The sequence below is a fragment of the Dendroctonus ponderosae genome, unplaced genomic scaffold, assembly GCF_020466585.1.
Source record: "Dendroctonus ponderosae isolate FM_Combo_2020 unplaced genomic scaffold, Dpon_F_20191213v2 Dpon_F_20191213_8, whole genome shotgun sequence".
Taxonomy (NCBI): domain Eukaryota; kingdom Metazoa; phylum Arthropoda; class Insecta; order Coleoptera; family Curculionidae; genus Dendroctonus; species Dendroctonus ponderosae.
The window spans coordinates 5,974,258-5,990,570 of NW_026019016.1; the positions used below are offsets into that span (position 1 = coordinate 5,974,258).

Here is a 16,313-nt window from a genome sequence, read left to right on the forward strand (position 1 = left end):
TCGATGTTTGCAATAAACGCGTGTTCCAACGGAGAGAACAAGAAACAGGTCAGGAACGGTATCTCATATTTTTCACACGATTGTTTGATTGCGAAATATCTCATTACCTTGTCAAAGTCGAAACCAGAGCTTATAATAAATAATCAAATAGATTTGTATCCTATTGAATTAATATTCCCGCAGCAATCGACTGATTTTTGACATTTTCTTAAACTAGGCGTGGATTGTTTTTCCAGCGACTACTAAATGAACTCATCGGGTAGGTACTTTCAAAAAAAAAATCAATAGGAGCCAAAGACCAGACGGCAATCTAATACGTACTGGATGACTAAATGAGGTTTTGCAACAATACAAGCGTTTCAGTTCCAAATTGGACCACCCGAAAAGCAGATCGGTTTGGGCAGGGCCCGAATTGCATCGTATACCATATTATTTTGTAATTAATTACTGCCATTTTTCCCATTTGATCATGTTAAATTGCTTCGTGCCATAATTGCGCAATCGGCGACTCGAGTAATTACGGACGTAGACTGCGGTTTGAACCAAATCAGACTGCGCTCGATTGAAATCCATTAAAAAAAAATTATCCTAATTTTATTACTTTTTCATCTCAATCGTTTGATTTTAATCTTCAAGTGTTTTTAGAAAATGATGAAAATGTCAAATTTCTAGTTAGTCTGATTTGGAAGATGCGATTTTTTTAGGACAGAGCCAGCTGGGTTGCGATATTGACTAAGCAGGAAAACATTAGGATTTGGGACAATTTTCATGAAGCTTTCGGTATCCATAAAGTCAGATGCATGCAAAAGACGGTGAACATTTCAAATGGCTCCTCGGCGTAGTTTGGAAGATCTGAATTTTTGAAAAACAGAGCCCACTTTTCACTCATTTTCAAAGCGACGTAAATTAGGAATCCGGTAAAAATCTGGATTTCCGGCAATTTTTATGAAACTTTCAGCATCTATAGACTCAAGTGTTTTCAGAAAATGATGAAAATGTCAAATTTCTAGTTAGTCTGATTTAGAAGATGCGATTTTTTTAGGACAGAGCCAGTTGGGTTAAGAAGTYCATTATAAGACCGATATTGACTAAGCAGGRAAACATTAGGATTKGGGRCAATTTTCATGAAAMTTTYGGTATCYATARAGTCARATGCATGCAAAAGACGGTGAAAATTTCAAATGGCTCCTCGACGTAGTTTGGAAGATCTGAATTTTTGAAAAACAGAGCGCACTTTTCACTCATTTTCAAWRCGACGTAAATTTATCAATCCGGTAAAAATCAGGATTTCCGGCAATTTTTATGAAACTTTCAGCATCTATAGACTCAAGTGTTTTCAGAAAATGATGAAAATGTCAAATTTCTTGTTAGTCTGATTTGGAAGATGCTATTTTTTTAGGACAGAGCCAGTTGGGTTAAGAAGTTCATTTTAAGACCGATATTGACTAAGCAGGGAAACATTAGGATTTGGGGCAATTTTCATGAAACTTTCGGTATCTATAGCAATGCATGCAAAATACGGTAAAAATTTCAAATGGCCCCTTGGGGTAGTTTGGAAGAACCCAGGACTTGATTTTAATTTTGGTATCTATAGAGTCAGATGCATGCAAAAGACGGTGAAAATTTCAAATGGCTCCTCGACGTAGTTTGGAAGATCTGAATTTTTGAAAGACAGAGCTCACTTTTTACTAATTTTCAAAGCGACGTAAATTTATCAAGCCGGTAAAAATCAGGATTTGAGGCAATTTTTATAAAACTTTCAACATCTATAGACTCAAGTGTTTTCAGAAAATGATGAAAATGTCAAATTTCTAGTTAGTCTGATTTGGAAGATGCAATTTTTTTAGGACAGAGCCAGTTGGGTTAAGAAGTTCATTTTAAGACCGATATTGACTCAGCAGGAAAACATCAGGATTTGGGGAAATTTTTATGAAACTTCCGGTATCCATAGCAATGCATGCAAAATACGGTAAAAATTTCAAATGGCCCCTTGGGGTAGTTTGGAAGATCTGAACTTTTGAAAGACAGACCGCACTTTTCACTAATTTTCAAAGCGACGTAAATTTATCAAGCCGGTAAAAATCAGGATTTCCGACAATTTTTATGAAACTTTCAGCATCTATACTCAAGTGTTTTCAGAAATTTTTTTTTTTCTTTTTCTCTTATCTTTAGGTGAGATCATTCGGGCTATGTGCAGCATATCATATTGACAGTAGATTCGCGACTTCAAAAGTTCAGACGCCCCCTGGTGGCCAAAATTACAACTACAAGTTAAGTAGTAATTTGACACTTGTATTATTGATATTTTGTTCTAATCAACGTTTGCAAGCTTTCAAAGAAATAGAAACAGATGGAAAAGTGTGTAAGTATTGTTTTATGTGATCAATGTCATCAACTCCAATAAATAAGCAAGTTTGACACGTCTCAACTGTCACTCGACAACGAGTAATTTGACGTTTCTGAGCGCCCCCATCGGTAGTTGAACTGGCCATACAACAAAGTAGGCTTGGGTAACACTGTGTTGAGTTGCGCTATTGAGTTGTTGCCGCTCTCTTAGTTAATGAGATATAACTCATCGGTTAATGCGTTATAAGTCATTTATTAAAGCTTTGCGAGACCCGCGACTGGCATTTTTACATCTAAAGAAAAGGTCATCAACATTTTTTCTTAGTAACGTTTTACTCCTTTGTTTAAACAGCTAAAAAAAAGTTATTTAGATTTTCCCAGCAACAGAACTGAGGAGTCCAAAGAAAGTCGACTAGTTTTCTTGTCTTGTAAAATCGATCTCTTAATTTTTTTGCATAAAAGATTCATTTGCCAGTATTTTACGGTAAAACGTTAGGAAAAACGCGGTTTTTCGATTTAGACATTGTTGTTTAGAAATATTGACCTAAAAGTGAAGAAACCCCGGTTTCCAAGAATTTTCTAACTAAATTTAAAAAAAGCCAGTTCGGGGAAATATTTTTGTAAAAAGACCCATAAATAATTATCAGGGATTTTTCCATTATTCGAAGCTGCAAAAAGTTTTCCACAAATGTTAAAGCGGTTAAGGAGGCGAGTGTTCCAATAAAATTTATCTTTTAATTTTTCCCAGAAGATACCTGAAAATTGTCCGTATTTTAAGTAAAAAAAAAAAGAATTACTTAATAGGAAATTTGTTAAATCTGCAATGATCCGAAAATTTAAAGGAACTTCAGAGAACTTTAAAAAATCTTCAGAGCAATGAGGGAGGCGAATTTTCCAAATAATTTTTTGTAAACTTTTGCCCTCTCGTTGTTTTTACACGATTTTCCTACTTACTTTCGGTAAAAAACTGAATAAAATTATTTGGTTTTTGTGCCAAATTCGACGCTGAATTGGGTTTTCAAAAGTTCCTTGCAAACCGACGAATGAGACGAATTTTCTAGCAAAATTAATTTTGTCATTTTTGGCTGGAAAGACCTCATTATTGTCAGAAAAGACAAACATCATCAGAAAATAATGGTTTTTTGGTTAAAAACTTTTAGTTTTGTGATCGGTTTTGGAGAAAACCTTAATGGTTTTCGGTGAAAAACGGGAAGAATTTATTTTCGTTTTTGTGCTGAGAAAAGTTTTGTAAAATTTTTACAAAGAGCTATACTTTTATCTTGTAATTTTTCGCCTCAATTTTGAGACCTCCAGATCGTCAGTATTTTTATGCGAATCTCTACAAAATAAAGCGTTTTTGACTAGAAAGTAAAGCAAAAAAAAATTAAGTCGAATCTAAAAAGCAATATTTTTTTAACCAACTCTACAGCCTTCAGATGTATGGAGGTGACGAGATTTCCAAATAATCTGTTATAAACTTTCGCTTATTGTGTTCGTTTTTTGATAGGAAATTATTTGATTTTGCTACCAATTCGAAGCTGGAAAGAGATTTCAAAACTTTTGACAACGCAACGAAGAATTCGAAAATTATTTCATAATTTTTCGCGGAAAATACGTTAAGATTGTCAGCATTTTTAGGCGAAACTTTAGAAAATTGAGCAATTAGAAGAAACAGTAACTTGACTAAAACTGGAAAATTCAGAAATTTTTAAGAGATTTTAAAATGATTATTAATAAATGGCCCTAAAAATAAATCCAAAAACAACTAAAAAAGCCATCAACATTTTTCCAGCAACAGAGCTGAGTTACTGCGCCGGTGCCTTCCGTTGGCGCACCAAACCATTTGCGCTGCACTGCGCCAACTCCGAAAAATTCACTGAGCTACCCAGGCCTACAACAACGTGGCAAAGACATTGACAGTTTCTATGCTTAACCTGTCAAGGATTGTTAGTGTTAAAATAGCCATCGACCCGTTTGCACGCTTCGACAATGCGACATTAAAATCGGTTCATACCTAGAAACCAACAGACCTGAAAACTTAATAAACGCAACAGCGTCATTAATTAGACACGCTTATTCCGATTGCTTATTTATAGACGGTTGCTTGTGTGTTGGCACTCAGAATGCAACCTGTTTCATACAATCGGGAATCAGAATGGGCAAATGCCTTTTGGCAGATCTTATTTTTCATCACATGGCCTTAACTGGACTTTTGGCACGTTCCAAGCGTTCAGCTATTTGCACCCTGTTCACTATCTTGCGATCAATGCATTGGAACGAATTCGTACCGGTCTAGTCCGGCGAAGCATATGGGAAATGTCGCAATCGGATTTTAGATTGTAGCCTTTGCTGAAAGAATGTTACCACAGTGGTTTACAACTGGTTTCAGGGTCGCTACTTCTAGAGTCGTTGACACCCATTTGTGTACGGGCTTTCAAGAATAATTTTTATTATATATTGTGTGCGAAATCGAAAATTAACGAAGAAAACCTTTCAAATAATTGCATAGCATGCCGCCGAACGAAAGCTCCATTACTGGAGTTCGGGGGACTTCAAAGCGACGATCTAGATTGCCATTGATCAATACCCACTGTCGATACGTATCAGAACAAGAGCTGATTTTTATCGTGTAATTAATACTTTTTCATATGATTGTGCAGTAATTATTGCGGATAAAAAGGAATAACTGTTATGACATCGCCCCATGCCTATCGGCTCTCTATTTGTATCCATTATGCAACATTTAACAACAAACATTATTCTCGTTTGTTAGGATTCTATGTTATCTCAGTGTTTTTGATTTCTTTACACCTACATAATCGGTATTTCGCCTTTTAAGCACATTTCGTTGCAAGGTCGCCATGAACAATACTGCGGCATAGTTGTAAACAACAATAGGGAATGCAATTAAATACGCGTGCGAGTTTCTTAGCAGATTAACAATAGTTTTCGACGAACGATTTCCAAAACAACCCCAACCTACTTCGGACAAAACAACACATCAGAGCGAATTTTAAATCAATCAATCAAAAACGGCCCAATTATTATGGGTAGGTATGTGTATGTGAAGAGATAATTGCTCGGGTTTCTTTTCCTTTCCCGAATGACCCATACAGAACCGGTCAACTGAACCGACTTGGGCACACGGATAGTTTTGCAATCATGTATAAAGCAAATAAATAATAGCCGTTCCATAATTCCTATCGACAGGTACCGAGCGGTCAATCTAAAGTGCCCGCTATGTACCTACCTACCTATAAAGATTGTTGATTATGTAGGTGGGTAGAAAATTAGTTTTTTCTGTATCCGTCATACAGGGTGTCCCGTAATCACGTGATCAAAAGGACACTGCGATATTCTTTACATCAAAAGAAGACGATCTGACCTAACGTTTATTAACAAAAAAGTCTCGCTCCTCGGCAACTGATGGTCAAAGTTCTTCAAAAAAATAATATTTTTTGAAATATCGGGACAATGGTATTTTGGTGAAACTCGCTGTAAATTTTTTCTGATGTAAGACTCATATTTTGATGAAACAATCGAGTTCAGCCGTTTTGGACAAGTGGTGAATTCTAGAGTGTCGTGGTACAAAAGCTACTAGAACTTTTTATGTGGGGGATGGAATCAACTCAATTTTTTTTGGTTGTTACACATTTATTCACAATGTTGTGCTCTTTGTAAAATCTTGTAGCATTCATAGTTTTTGCGCAAAAAAATTATTACTATTTTCTTGCCCCCTTAACAATGTTAGACATTAACTGCGATATATTTCTATTTTTGTTATTTACTACTTGTATTATGTTTATCAAGAATAACTCTTTTTCGTTAAATTAATAATGAAAAAGTTTCCCATTTAAATAAATAGAAAAAAGTGTGTAAGTATTGTTTTATGTCATAAATCTCATCAACTCCAACAAATAGACAAATTTCAGCTGTCACTAGACAACGAGTAAATTGACGCTTTGCAGCGCCACCACACAGAAGACCTCTGAACCCACCATCGGTAGTTGAATTCGCGAATATGCATTCTGCAATGTGCACAGATCATATAACCTGTGTGATCTGTGGATATGTGATTCTCTGTTCATCCGTGGTCGTCAGCAGTGATGCCAGATCGGTGAAATTAAAATCCCTAGATTCTTAATATTTAATAAAAAGCTTTGAATATAAAAAGTTTTATATTCAAAGATAAAAAGTGATATCTGAAACGAAAAACGTTATTGGAAACAGTATATTACGAATTTAAAAAAATGTAAAAAAATGGATTTCATAATTTTTCTTCAATTTTTATTCTTCTTATTTATTCTTTTAGATCCAACCTTTACATTAAATAGGCATTTGACAAAGTTTATATTTATATGTAGATTTTTGCACCCCAGTAAAGATTATTTCCGGGAAATTAGAAAGTCTTTAAAGGAGATTCAAAGGATTCAGTGAGATGTACGCTACTGGCTGCGACTGAAATCGCGTTAACACATTGTGGCTTCTCTCTATTTGTGAGCCTTATCTAGTCCGATATTTCAATATTTTCCTCCCAGAATTATTTTTGTTTGCAGAAAAACAGAAAAAATTAAAATTCTTTACTCTACCAAATCCCTTTTTCCTTTTACCTGAGAAAAATCCTTAGAACTAGGGGAAAATTCTCTAGTATGGTTCACTGGCGGTCGGCGCATCATGTGTGTCATCATTCACTTGTCTTTAGGGATGACGCAAACCAGTATTTTTCAGCACAGGTTCCATGTGTGACTGTTCCAAGCTCGTACCTGTTCCAAGTATCTGTGATTTTTAGGCACATGTTATTTTGGCGCATGATAAATATTGGTTTGTACCTGAAACCGGGCTGAAGCGTATTTTGAGTCCAGTTGGATTACACTTTAAAAGGCCTGTTTCGGGCACTGAAAATATGCTGGTAAAAGATTATTGGAAGTTGTTCGGAAGGATGTGAGAATATTGAGGCAAATTTGTGTCCAGCTGTGGAACATTGTTTATAAATAATTAAAGAAAGTGCGAAAGCCCGTTTTTTGTGCATAATTGTTGAACCATTTATGCTATTGAAAAAAAGTTTTATCTTTTTTTTCAAGTATTAAAAATACCTATGATATCAGATAAACTACATTAAAATCCGTTCATTAGCTTACTCAAAAATCGAAAAAAAAACCGTCCATTTCAGCGTTTTGTTAATTTTCAATAATTAATTTAGTTTTGTCTCAAGAAAATGGTACCATAACTTTTTTTGGTCAGTCAGTAATGAAATTTTCATTTACTGTACGTTGTAGTATAACTCTTTACCAGTAAAATACAGCCTCAGAGAAGTCTCTCCGACGTCTCAAGAAAAATGTATTTAGAATCTGGCAAGAGTCCTTTTTACATGACAAATAGGAACGAACAGAAAGTTATGAATTTTTGGAACTAAAATTTATACCACTTATAAAGTATACAGACACCTTCAAAAAAAGTTATAGTGCCAAAACCAAATTCAATATAAAAAATTTTACTTTCATCTATTTAGTGCCCGGAAAAAATATAATCTAATCCGACTGCACTAATTGTTCCATTGAAGGATATCCACGCCACTTCCTAGTAATTTGGGTGCGAATCTGCTGGGTCAGCAATAAATTATGACCGAAGACCGAATGCCTTTTGTTCCTTTATGTATGCAAGGGCTGATAGTCAAAAAAAAGGCATAACATTTTTTATGAGTAACGTTTTACCATTTTATCGATACTTTATTTGAACACAAAAAAGGTGACCACATTTTTTATCTTTCCCACTTAAGGGCAGTAAAATGTGAAAAATCTTCTATTTTCATCCTAATCACTGATTACAATTCATCTTATCGCTTAATTGAAAATTGAAAATTCAACAGCTGAGAATTCCGAAAAAACAGTCAGTCAGTCAGTCACAGCCTGTGACTCACAGGCCTGGTCACATTAACGAAAATATCGGAGACGGCTGTTACTGCTGTTTCCGACATTTTCTGTTCATTGAATTATTGCTATTTGCCGAATCATGGGTGCACGTCCCTCTCCCATACATACAAAACCTTACCACTTCACGAGAATAAAATATCTCCTTTCACTAAAACTCAGGCCAACTGACAACGCCGCGGGGAATCAAAAGGCACAAAGGCAGGTATTTGCCTTTTTGCTTTGTTGAAATATCGAAATACCATGTTGTACTGGTCCTGACCAGCATCGTAGGCCAGCCTTGTTATTTCAAATCACATGTTATTTTAAATATCGGTCACAGGTACCGACTGTTCCGTATCGATATCTGTTCCAAAATACATGTGACAAGTATTTCGTGTCATCCCTAGTCTCTGCCCTCATTCACTATTTACTCACTGAGGCAGTCACCACAGGCAGTCACATAGAGAAAGATAAGAGATCTGTGTTGGTAGTGGTTGTTAGGTTAGACACGTGCATCATAGTTTTTATGTTTATTTAATTAAATTTTTGGTGAAAATACAAATATGACGGCTCGCATCCAGTTTGAAAGCAAAAATGAAATCGGCGTTTTTGCCAAATTAACCAATGCCTATTGTTTGGCTAGCATAGGAGGCTCCGAGGTGTTTTACAGGTACGTTGAAGGCATGTCCTGCAACATGGTGAAATTCAAAAGCACCTGTTTTCAGCACGTTCGAGTCCCAACTCGCAGACACAATTCCCGTGGTCCATGCCTCTATATCTGGGTGCAGAATCGTGGGCCGCATGTGTGTGGGCAACAAAAGGGGGCTGTTGGTGCCCAACTCGACATTCGATCAGGAATTGCAGCAGCTCCGAAACGCTCTGCCGGACTCGGTGAAGGTGCAGAGAGTGGAAGAGCGGCTCTCGGCCCTAGGAAATGTTGTGGCCTGTAATGATTATGTCGCCATTGCACATCCCGATTTGGACAAAGTACGTTCATCCATGCCATGCAAAGACCTGGCACTGATTATTAATTAAAATGCTTCGCATTTTTCAGGAAACTGAAGAAATAATTGCTGACACACTAGGAGTGGAAGTGTTCCGAAGTACCATTGCAGGCAATGTGCTCATAGGGTCTTACTGTGTGATGAACAATCGCGGGGCTCTTGTGCACCCGAACACTAGCATAACGAACCAAGAAGAGTTATCTTCGATGCTGCAGGTTCCCGTGGTCGTAAGTGTCTGATCGTTGCAGTTTGGGTAGGATTTGTCTAAGGCATATTTTAGGCAGGAACAGTTAATTGTGGTAGTTCGGTCTTGGGCGCCGGCCTGGTCGTGAACGACTGGTTTGCATTTACCGGCTTGGATACCACATCAACCGAATTGGCCGTGATAGAGTCTGTCTTCAAGCTGAACGATACTGAACCCAACAGGATAACTACAGAAATGCGTGCCACTCTTATTGAAGGGTATGTACAGAGGTCCTACAAGTAGAGCCATGTTTCAATAATCATCTCTTTGCAGGATGTCATAAAGTACCGTAAGTCAACCGAAGTTGTTCTCGAGCGCAATCGACTTTTACCTCGGTACAACAAGTATTTGACTCAAATGGGGGTCAATTTCCAATATGGATTTGGTTTCACAGCCGGGAAAAGCTAAACAGATTCGCTAAGTCTACTCATTTTATATATTTTTTTCGGATAGAACCAATTATATTGTATTCATTTTTAGTCCGTACGGGATTTGAATAAACGTGGCAGTGTTTCTACCTTATTAGTTTACTTGGAATGCGGGCAACTAGACAATCCAAACATTTTAAAATCACTGCGTTTCTTTGTGGATTTTCAGTGAACTGACTAAGCTTTTGTAATTGTCCGTTGGACATTGAATTCCGCAGCTCCGAAGCCTTAATTTGAAGTAACGTTTGCCCTCAGTATAGCAAAAAATAATACAATTAATATTAATAATAGTGTTCATTTTGCACTATCACAGGCACTTGTCAAGCTGAACTATTCCTCTAATGATTAAACTACGAGTTAACAACAGTCAATAATGTGTAAAGTCTGCAACAACCAACGAATAAATTACTCTTTCTAGTACAACACTAAAGATAAATGTGATCGGGAGTGTCCCACAATAGCAGAACCGAAAACAAAGGTCAAATGTTATCGATTGTAAATAGAACGAGACCAATTAACAGCTAAAATTACTTATGGCCATGTGCAGGCCTTAATCTAAAAATGATATGATTGCAAACATCCCTTCAGGAACATTGTTTCACTAAAACTAGTTTTGATCTGGAATTCAAATAGGAAGAGTAAAAACTAATCCTCACCCTGGCTACTATATGAGTTAACAGAGTTTGTAAAACTATTTTTTTGATTATCATTCCTTTGTAGAATAATATAATGATCGTTAGACTTTCAGTTTAGAGTTGGAAGAATAAATGGCAATGATAACGGAAATACGTGTACTTAAGGCAGAAAGTAGGTAGTGGTGATGAAATGTAGTCATAACTTTCTTGCTCACAATGGGACGGCGGCGTAAGTATATATAGATTCATAAAATGATAATCAAAAGACGCATTGAAAACTAAACAAATGACTGTTGGTACAGAGATTCAGAACCTTAGTCCTACAAGAGCACAAACAAATGCCGCTGCGAGACTGGCTGGACGGATGATAGCACCTTGGTTGCACAAAGGCTTAGTGCAGGAACAGTAGAACACCTCTACCTCTTTGGTGCCGGTTCTACGAGGGCAGGATTTATCGTCCCGATCGTCCATGATGTAGCCGCATTCGCGGATCACGCGCTTTTTACCCTCGACTGCAAACAATTCCATATATGAAGCTGATGAGGCTCTGAAATGCGATCACCCAACACTACGTTACCTTTCTGGACCAATTTGCGGCACACTGTAGGCTTCAGTCGCTGATTAGGGTGAAGCTCGGGGTTGATCAGGTGCTCCGGGGGCTTCTGTTCCGAACAATTTACAATACCGATCGAGTACGGATTGAAGGGGTCGCCACACCTCGGGTCGTAGGCCGAATTGCAGTCGTAACATTGCAGCGGCGTCTCGTTTTTCCAGTAGTCCTCCGACGTGTAGACGATGCGGTCTTCTTGCCCCGAACCTGAGAAAACACCCCAATAGCTTTTAATTGTTCGCACATTCAAATTTAATTGTTCAGCTGATGATAACATCGTTCATGAGCCGACCTCATACATTGACTAGCAGCAGATTCGATTTTTGCTAAAGTATCGACCACAAATTTGAACCAAATACATGGGAACGAATGGGAAAATCAATGATTGCTCTCTAATTGAGCACGGGGCTCACTCATCTAAGTGAGCGTTCAAAGCACTGCAATACCTGCCGAAGGCGACTTTTTATACAGTAAGTTTTCTCTAATCCAATTAAAAGCTCCATATCATGTATTATATACTTACAGTTAATCACAAAAACCACTAATAACCAGCTTAGGGGGCCTTTTGTGAGCACATATTGAATACACATCGCCGCAGTGGCAGATGATTGGTCGGCATGCAAGAAAACAAGAAGCGTAATTTCGAAAAAAAATGAACGTGTTTGAACGGCCGCCTTTGCCTTTTCTGGACAACCTGGAAATGCGAGCAAGATTGCCAGACGCGCTGTTTAGTTGCATTGAATTGTACTGAAATTGTACTGGAATTTCATGGATATTTCAAATTCGGCAGTGCTGACCGATCAAGAGCTGTTTTTGCTTCCATATTTTAAAGCTTTGCTTTAACTTAAAGTGCACTTTGATATTAAGTGATTTAGTAAAAAGAATTTTTGAATAAAGCTCGTAAAAAATTGCCACATTTAAATTGAAGTCCATATCAAGGTGTGTATATGAAATATCTGTTCAAAGCAGCAATTATAGCTTCGGGAAAAAACTTTTTCTACCGCTTTATTCGTTCTATTTGTAGCACGAAGCGTACATTAGCGGAATCAATTCATCCTTCGGCTTATATCCGGTTTGCGATTGCCATAATATGACGTAATGGGTCACTGGGATCGATTCCCGGTGCAACCATCACATTACCACAGAACATCCCCCTTTTTTGGGTTGTTTTGGGCCGATTACGCGTTTACCATAGATAAATATTGTCGGCAGTTATGATGGAAATGAGGGGCGACACGCACTTACATGCGATCACAGAACTAAATGTGTGATGCGACATTCCACAGTTTTAAACCATCGCCTTTTTAATCCAGATCAAAAATGCGTAAGCGCTCCAACCTATACAGAGTGTCCCAAAATTCGTGGCCAAACTGAAACAGTGAAATCTGCTCTAAAAAATAATGTATGTATGTATGTAAGAACATGTATCGAAAAATGCTTCCTAACGGAGCTACGCGTTCTTGAAGAGGGGCCCAGTAGCAGGGTTTTTTGCAAATTATTTCTAAACGGAAATTTTAGGAACTTTAGTGATTTTGACCTGCTGAAATCTAGATCTGAAATTAAAACTGTCACACATACAAAACACTGCTTTCGAATAATTCAAATGAATTACAACTATCGTTAGTTTCCAATAATTCGATAACATTGTTATCGAATAATTACAAGCGTCTACGTATACGCACAGAACACCTCTGTATACCTTGTCGTATAGACGCTTGTAAATAATTCGAGTGAATTACAACTATCGAATAATTCGATAGTTCCCATTGCTAGTCATAGATGACCATAGATGAAGGCAAGTATGGTCATAACCTTAACAATACGTTGCGGTTATTGTTTGTTGTCAAAACAAACTTTAACGTTGTTTCAAAACTACTCGGTTTGAAGCTTTTTTCGATGAGTGACAAGCGATTTCAGTGCCCAGAAAATGCATTCAGTCAGCATTTTGCCATGCAATACCCCTCGGTGCTGCAGGGCACATTTTCGCCCAGTAGCACATTCAGTGACCTGTACTCCCCGTTGCTACCCCACCAAAACCCAGGGGCACCCATAGAGCCACAGTACATGTATGCCGAAATGCCGTCTTGGGACAGCTTAAAGCTGCCCGACAAACCGGACTTAGCTGAAATCAATTGCAAAGACTTGAGTCCGCTCAGCTATTATGACCCCCCCCTGGACAGTCAGTACTCCTGGGGCACCAACCCTAACACGTACCCATTTGGATTGAAACCTAACAACTATTCTTCATGTGCCCAAGTCGGAAAGTACTGCGAAGCAACTGCTACTACCGGGTATTGTAGTATCCAGAAAAACATTCCCGATATCTCTACATCTCCCAACGAGGTTTATAAAAGCTGCGCCTATTACAGTGGTGGTGTGAACCAAGAGTCAAATCAAAATCTGTATGGAAAATGCACGGCTTACTATAACACCTATTCTGATGCTAGTTTGGAGGCTTGTAACTATTACGAACCAAGCGTCTTTGCAAAGCAAACACCTGCAAATCATGCATTTGACTTAGACTGTGAGTAGATGGCCGTTCTGATTGTTGCTTATGTAGTGCCAATTTGATTTCAGGCCCTCCCAGCGAAGGTTCAAATGAAGAAAGCGATATTGTAGTAGAGGATTCCAGTTCAACGGACAGGGAGTACCAAGAACAAATCCCTAGTCATTGTTTTGTGTGCAGAATGAAGGTCCGAACCGTCGGTCTACAGTTCTACGTTTTGACCGCTCAAAGCCCATTGACCATATCAAGCCAGATTCCGGTGAAAGACAAGATTATCAAGCTTATTCGTAGAACTGCGAGCAAAGACAGTGGCCACTTGTGCAATGACTGTTTGGGCCTGGTGAACAGCATTGATCATTTACAGTTCAAACTGGACAGCTTGGTGGAAAGTTTATTGAAGAAGTCTGGCACTCAACAACCGACTGGAGTCCGAATATCAAAGAAGTCACAGTTCAAGTGCAAGAAATGCAGCAAAGTACTATCTGTTAGAAGCATGTTAGACAGGCACACAAAGCGCCACAAATTGGCAGGGTATCTGTGCCAGTTGTGTGGTAGACAGTTGGCGACTGCTAAACATCTAAAGCACCATCTTAAGCTCCACAGCCGCCCGAAGAACGCACTAGCAGGCTTTCACTGTTCAAATTGCCCTAAGATCTGCAGAACCAAGTTCCAGATTAAAGAGCACGAAAACTTCTGCCTGGGAGTGCTTCCGTTCCGATGCAACAGCACGGATTGCGGCAAAAAGTTTGCATCAGCCACCAAGCTGAGGAACCACATAAAGTTGAAGCACGACAAGAAATTCGTGTCCATTTGTTCGATCTGTAATATGGGCTTCGTGAAAATGTCAGACTACAAGAGTCACATGACCAGTCACAGTGTAGAGAAGAAATTCTCCTGCGACCAATGCAACAAGGCCTACAAAACGCTCACCAACTTGAACTTCCATCGTAAGAGTCATGCAAAGATATTGCCTTTTATCTGCACAATCTGCCAGAAGGGTTTCATGCGCCGGGAGTACCACGAGGCCCATATGAACAACCATAAAGGCATCAAAAGCTTTGAGTGTTCAATGTGCACGAAAAAATTTGTGTGCCAGAAGAATTTGGATGCTCACCTGAAGCATCACGAGACTAAGTCGGGTACGACCAGTACATATGAAAAGGCGGTCTGTCCCGGGGTCCATCCAAAATTAGACCTAAACCCTATAGACAGTCAGTTTAACAGAAAGAGCAAAAGGAGGAAAAGCCACGAGAAAAATGAAGCAGGCGCAAATTCCTAGTTGTTTAAGAAAAAATGTTGAAACACAGGAAACAAGAACCAAGTTTTGAGAAAGAAATTGTTTAATGCCAAACTAAATATCGCTTTACTTACATTAATTACCACCCACAAAATAAACACATTTTTGTGATTTCCTACCCAACTTGCATGCATCCTTATGGTAGCATTGCTTAAGCGTGCAAAAGCGAGTCATTTCATTCAATGAAATAAACATTCTTCACCACGGAGGTCATAACATGCGTCTCTTCAAGAAAAATGTTTCCTCTTATCAGCGCCCTGTCCGAATACTAGACTATTCAAACCCTTTCTGTAATTAAAGTTCGCATGTTCACCACCGTAAATATACCCGTAGGCCTTGACCAGGTCTGCCCGTTTCTTGTCTTGCAGCCCGCGACCTGTATTGTACACAAAATTCTGTAAAAAGTTCAAATTCCGAACGCCATTGCTGAGCTTGTGCACGCCAAACAGGAACATGTTCAAGCTCTTGTACAGCGAATAGATCTGATGTCGCACCGAATCACTTTGCACACCACTTTTTAACTGTTCGATGTTAAGGAGCATGTTTTTGTACACACTGACATGGCGAACACTTAGTTTGTCCAGTTTGTCTATTTCCGCGACAATAAAGTTCTTTAACTCGCTCATCGGACTGCGACCGAACACTTCGGCTACCGCGTGCTCTACATTGAAATGCTTTTCAAACTCATCCACTAGAAGAACGGAGTTCGGTTCGTTCTCGCATCCGGGTGCCATGGATGAGGCCGATGGCTGTTCGAAATCCACATAACAGTTGGTTGCGCCTAATGCTGAATAGTCGAAGTACCGGTTATCGAAGGTAAAGTCAGCGTACTCATTGTAGTCTTGGGCAGCATTTCCCATTAGCCTTATAGCAGGATTAGGAGGAATCTGAAATGAAATGTAGCGTTTTCAGGATTACTTTCTCACAGGTTTAGTTTCCCTTTAATTATACACTGATGTGCAAAATTAGCGCACCATCTATAAAGTTCAAAGAAAAAATACTATAGACCCTACATTCTTTTATCAAAATTCTAATTATTGTTTTTTAAATTAATATGAGAATGTTTTCAAAAGAAAAAACATCAATCACTAGCAACAGATTTTTGGTAAAAATTGATGAAAAATACATAAAGTTTCCGTCTCTAACCGATTCAATAGCGTGTCTTGGAATGCCATAAAAAACGAATTCTTGGGGTATGTTGTGTTATTCTTGAAGAACCGTGTTTGCCAGTTCAGCCAAGTTCTCAGGAGGAGGACCTCGTCGTCGAATACGTCGTTTGAGCTGATCCCAAACATAACATTTAGGAATGTTTTCCGGGCTTTGAAGCCGTGGTC

The 16,313-nt window shown here is 38.5% G+C and overlaps 4 protein-coding genes across 6 annotated transcripts in view; 2 read left to right on the forward strand and 2 right to left on the reverse strand.

Moving 5' to 3' along the window:
* Nucleotides 1–8,591: 8,591 nt before the first annotated feature.
* On the forward strand, nt 8,592–10,020 carry LOC109534371 (eukaryotic translation initiation factor 6). The gene is made up of 5 exons (XM_019900029.2): nt 8,592–8,925; nt 8,981–9,242; nt 9,310–9,486; nt 9,540–9,721; nt 9,777–10,020. The coding sequence occupies exons 1-5, from the start codon at nt 8,819–8,821 to the stop codon at nt 9,784–9,786; spliced, it is 738 nt and encodes a 245-aa protein (XP_019755588.1). The 5' UTR covers nt 8,592–8,818; the 3' UTR covers nt 9,787–10,020.
* Nucleotides 10,021–10,210: 190 nt separating this feature from the next.
* Nucleotides 10,211–12,534, reverse strand: LOC109534372. Of its 2 annotated transcripts, none has more exons than XM_048668852.1 (3): nt 12,422–12,534; nt 11,144–11,383; nt 10,211–11,078 (listed from the first exon to the last, which is right to left on the reverse strand). In XM_048668852.1, exons 1-3 carry the CDS (start codon nt 12,453–12,455, stop codon nt 10,873–10,875), a joined length of 480 nt encoding a protein of 159 aa, XP_048524809.1. In that variant the 5' UTR covers nt 12,456–12,534; the 3' UTR covers nt 10,211–10,872. The 2 variants fall into 2 exon arrangements, with proteins under 2 accessions (XP_048524809.1, XP_019755589.1); XM_019900030.2 differs by lacking the exon at nt 12,422–12,534 and adding an exon at nt 11,700–12,387.
* A 343-nt stretch (nt 12,535–12,877) lies between these two features.
* On the forward strand, nt 12,878–15,038 carry LOC109534369 (zinc finger protein 587). Its single transcript, XM_019900027.2, has 2 exons — nt 12,878–13,700; nt 13,754–15,038. The coding sequence occupies exons 1-2, from the start codon at nt 12,956–12,958 to the stop codon at nt 14,959–14,961; spliced, it is 1,953 nt and encodes a 650-aa protein (XP_019755586.1). The 5' UTR covers nt 12,878–12,955; the 3' UTR covers nt 14,962–15,038.
* LOC109534368 overlaps nt 15,005–16,313 on the reverse strand; it is a 6,513-nt gene continuing 5,204 nt past the window's right edge. For both annotated transcript variants that reach the window (XM_019900025.2, XM_048668851.1), the window contains exon 10: nt 15,005–15,866. In XM_019900025.2, coding sequence (XP_019755584.2) covers nt 15,207–15,866 — 660 coding nt within the window. In that variant the 3' untranslated portion in view covers nt 15,005–15,206. The remainder of the gene's footprint in view (nt 15,867–16,313) is intronic.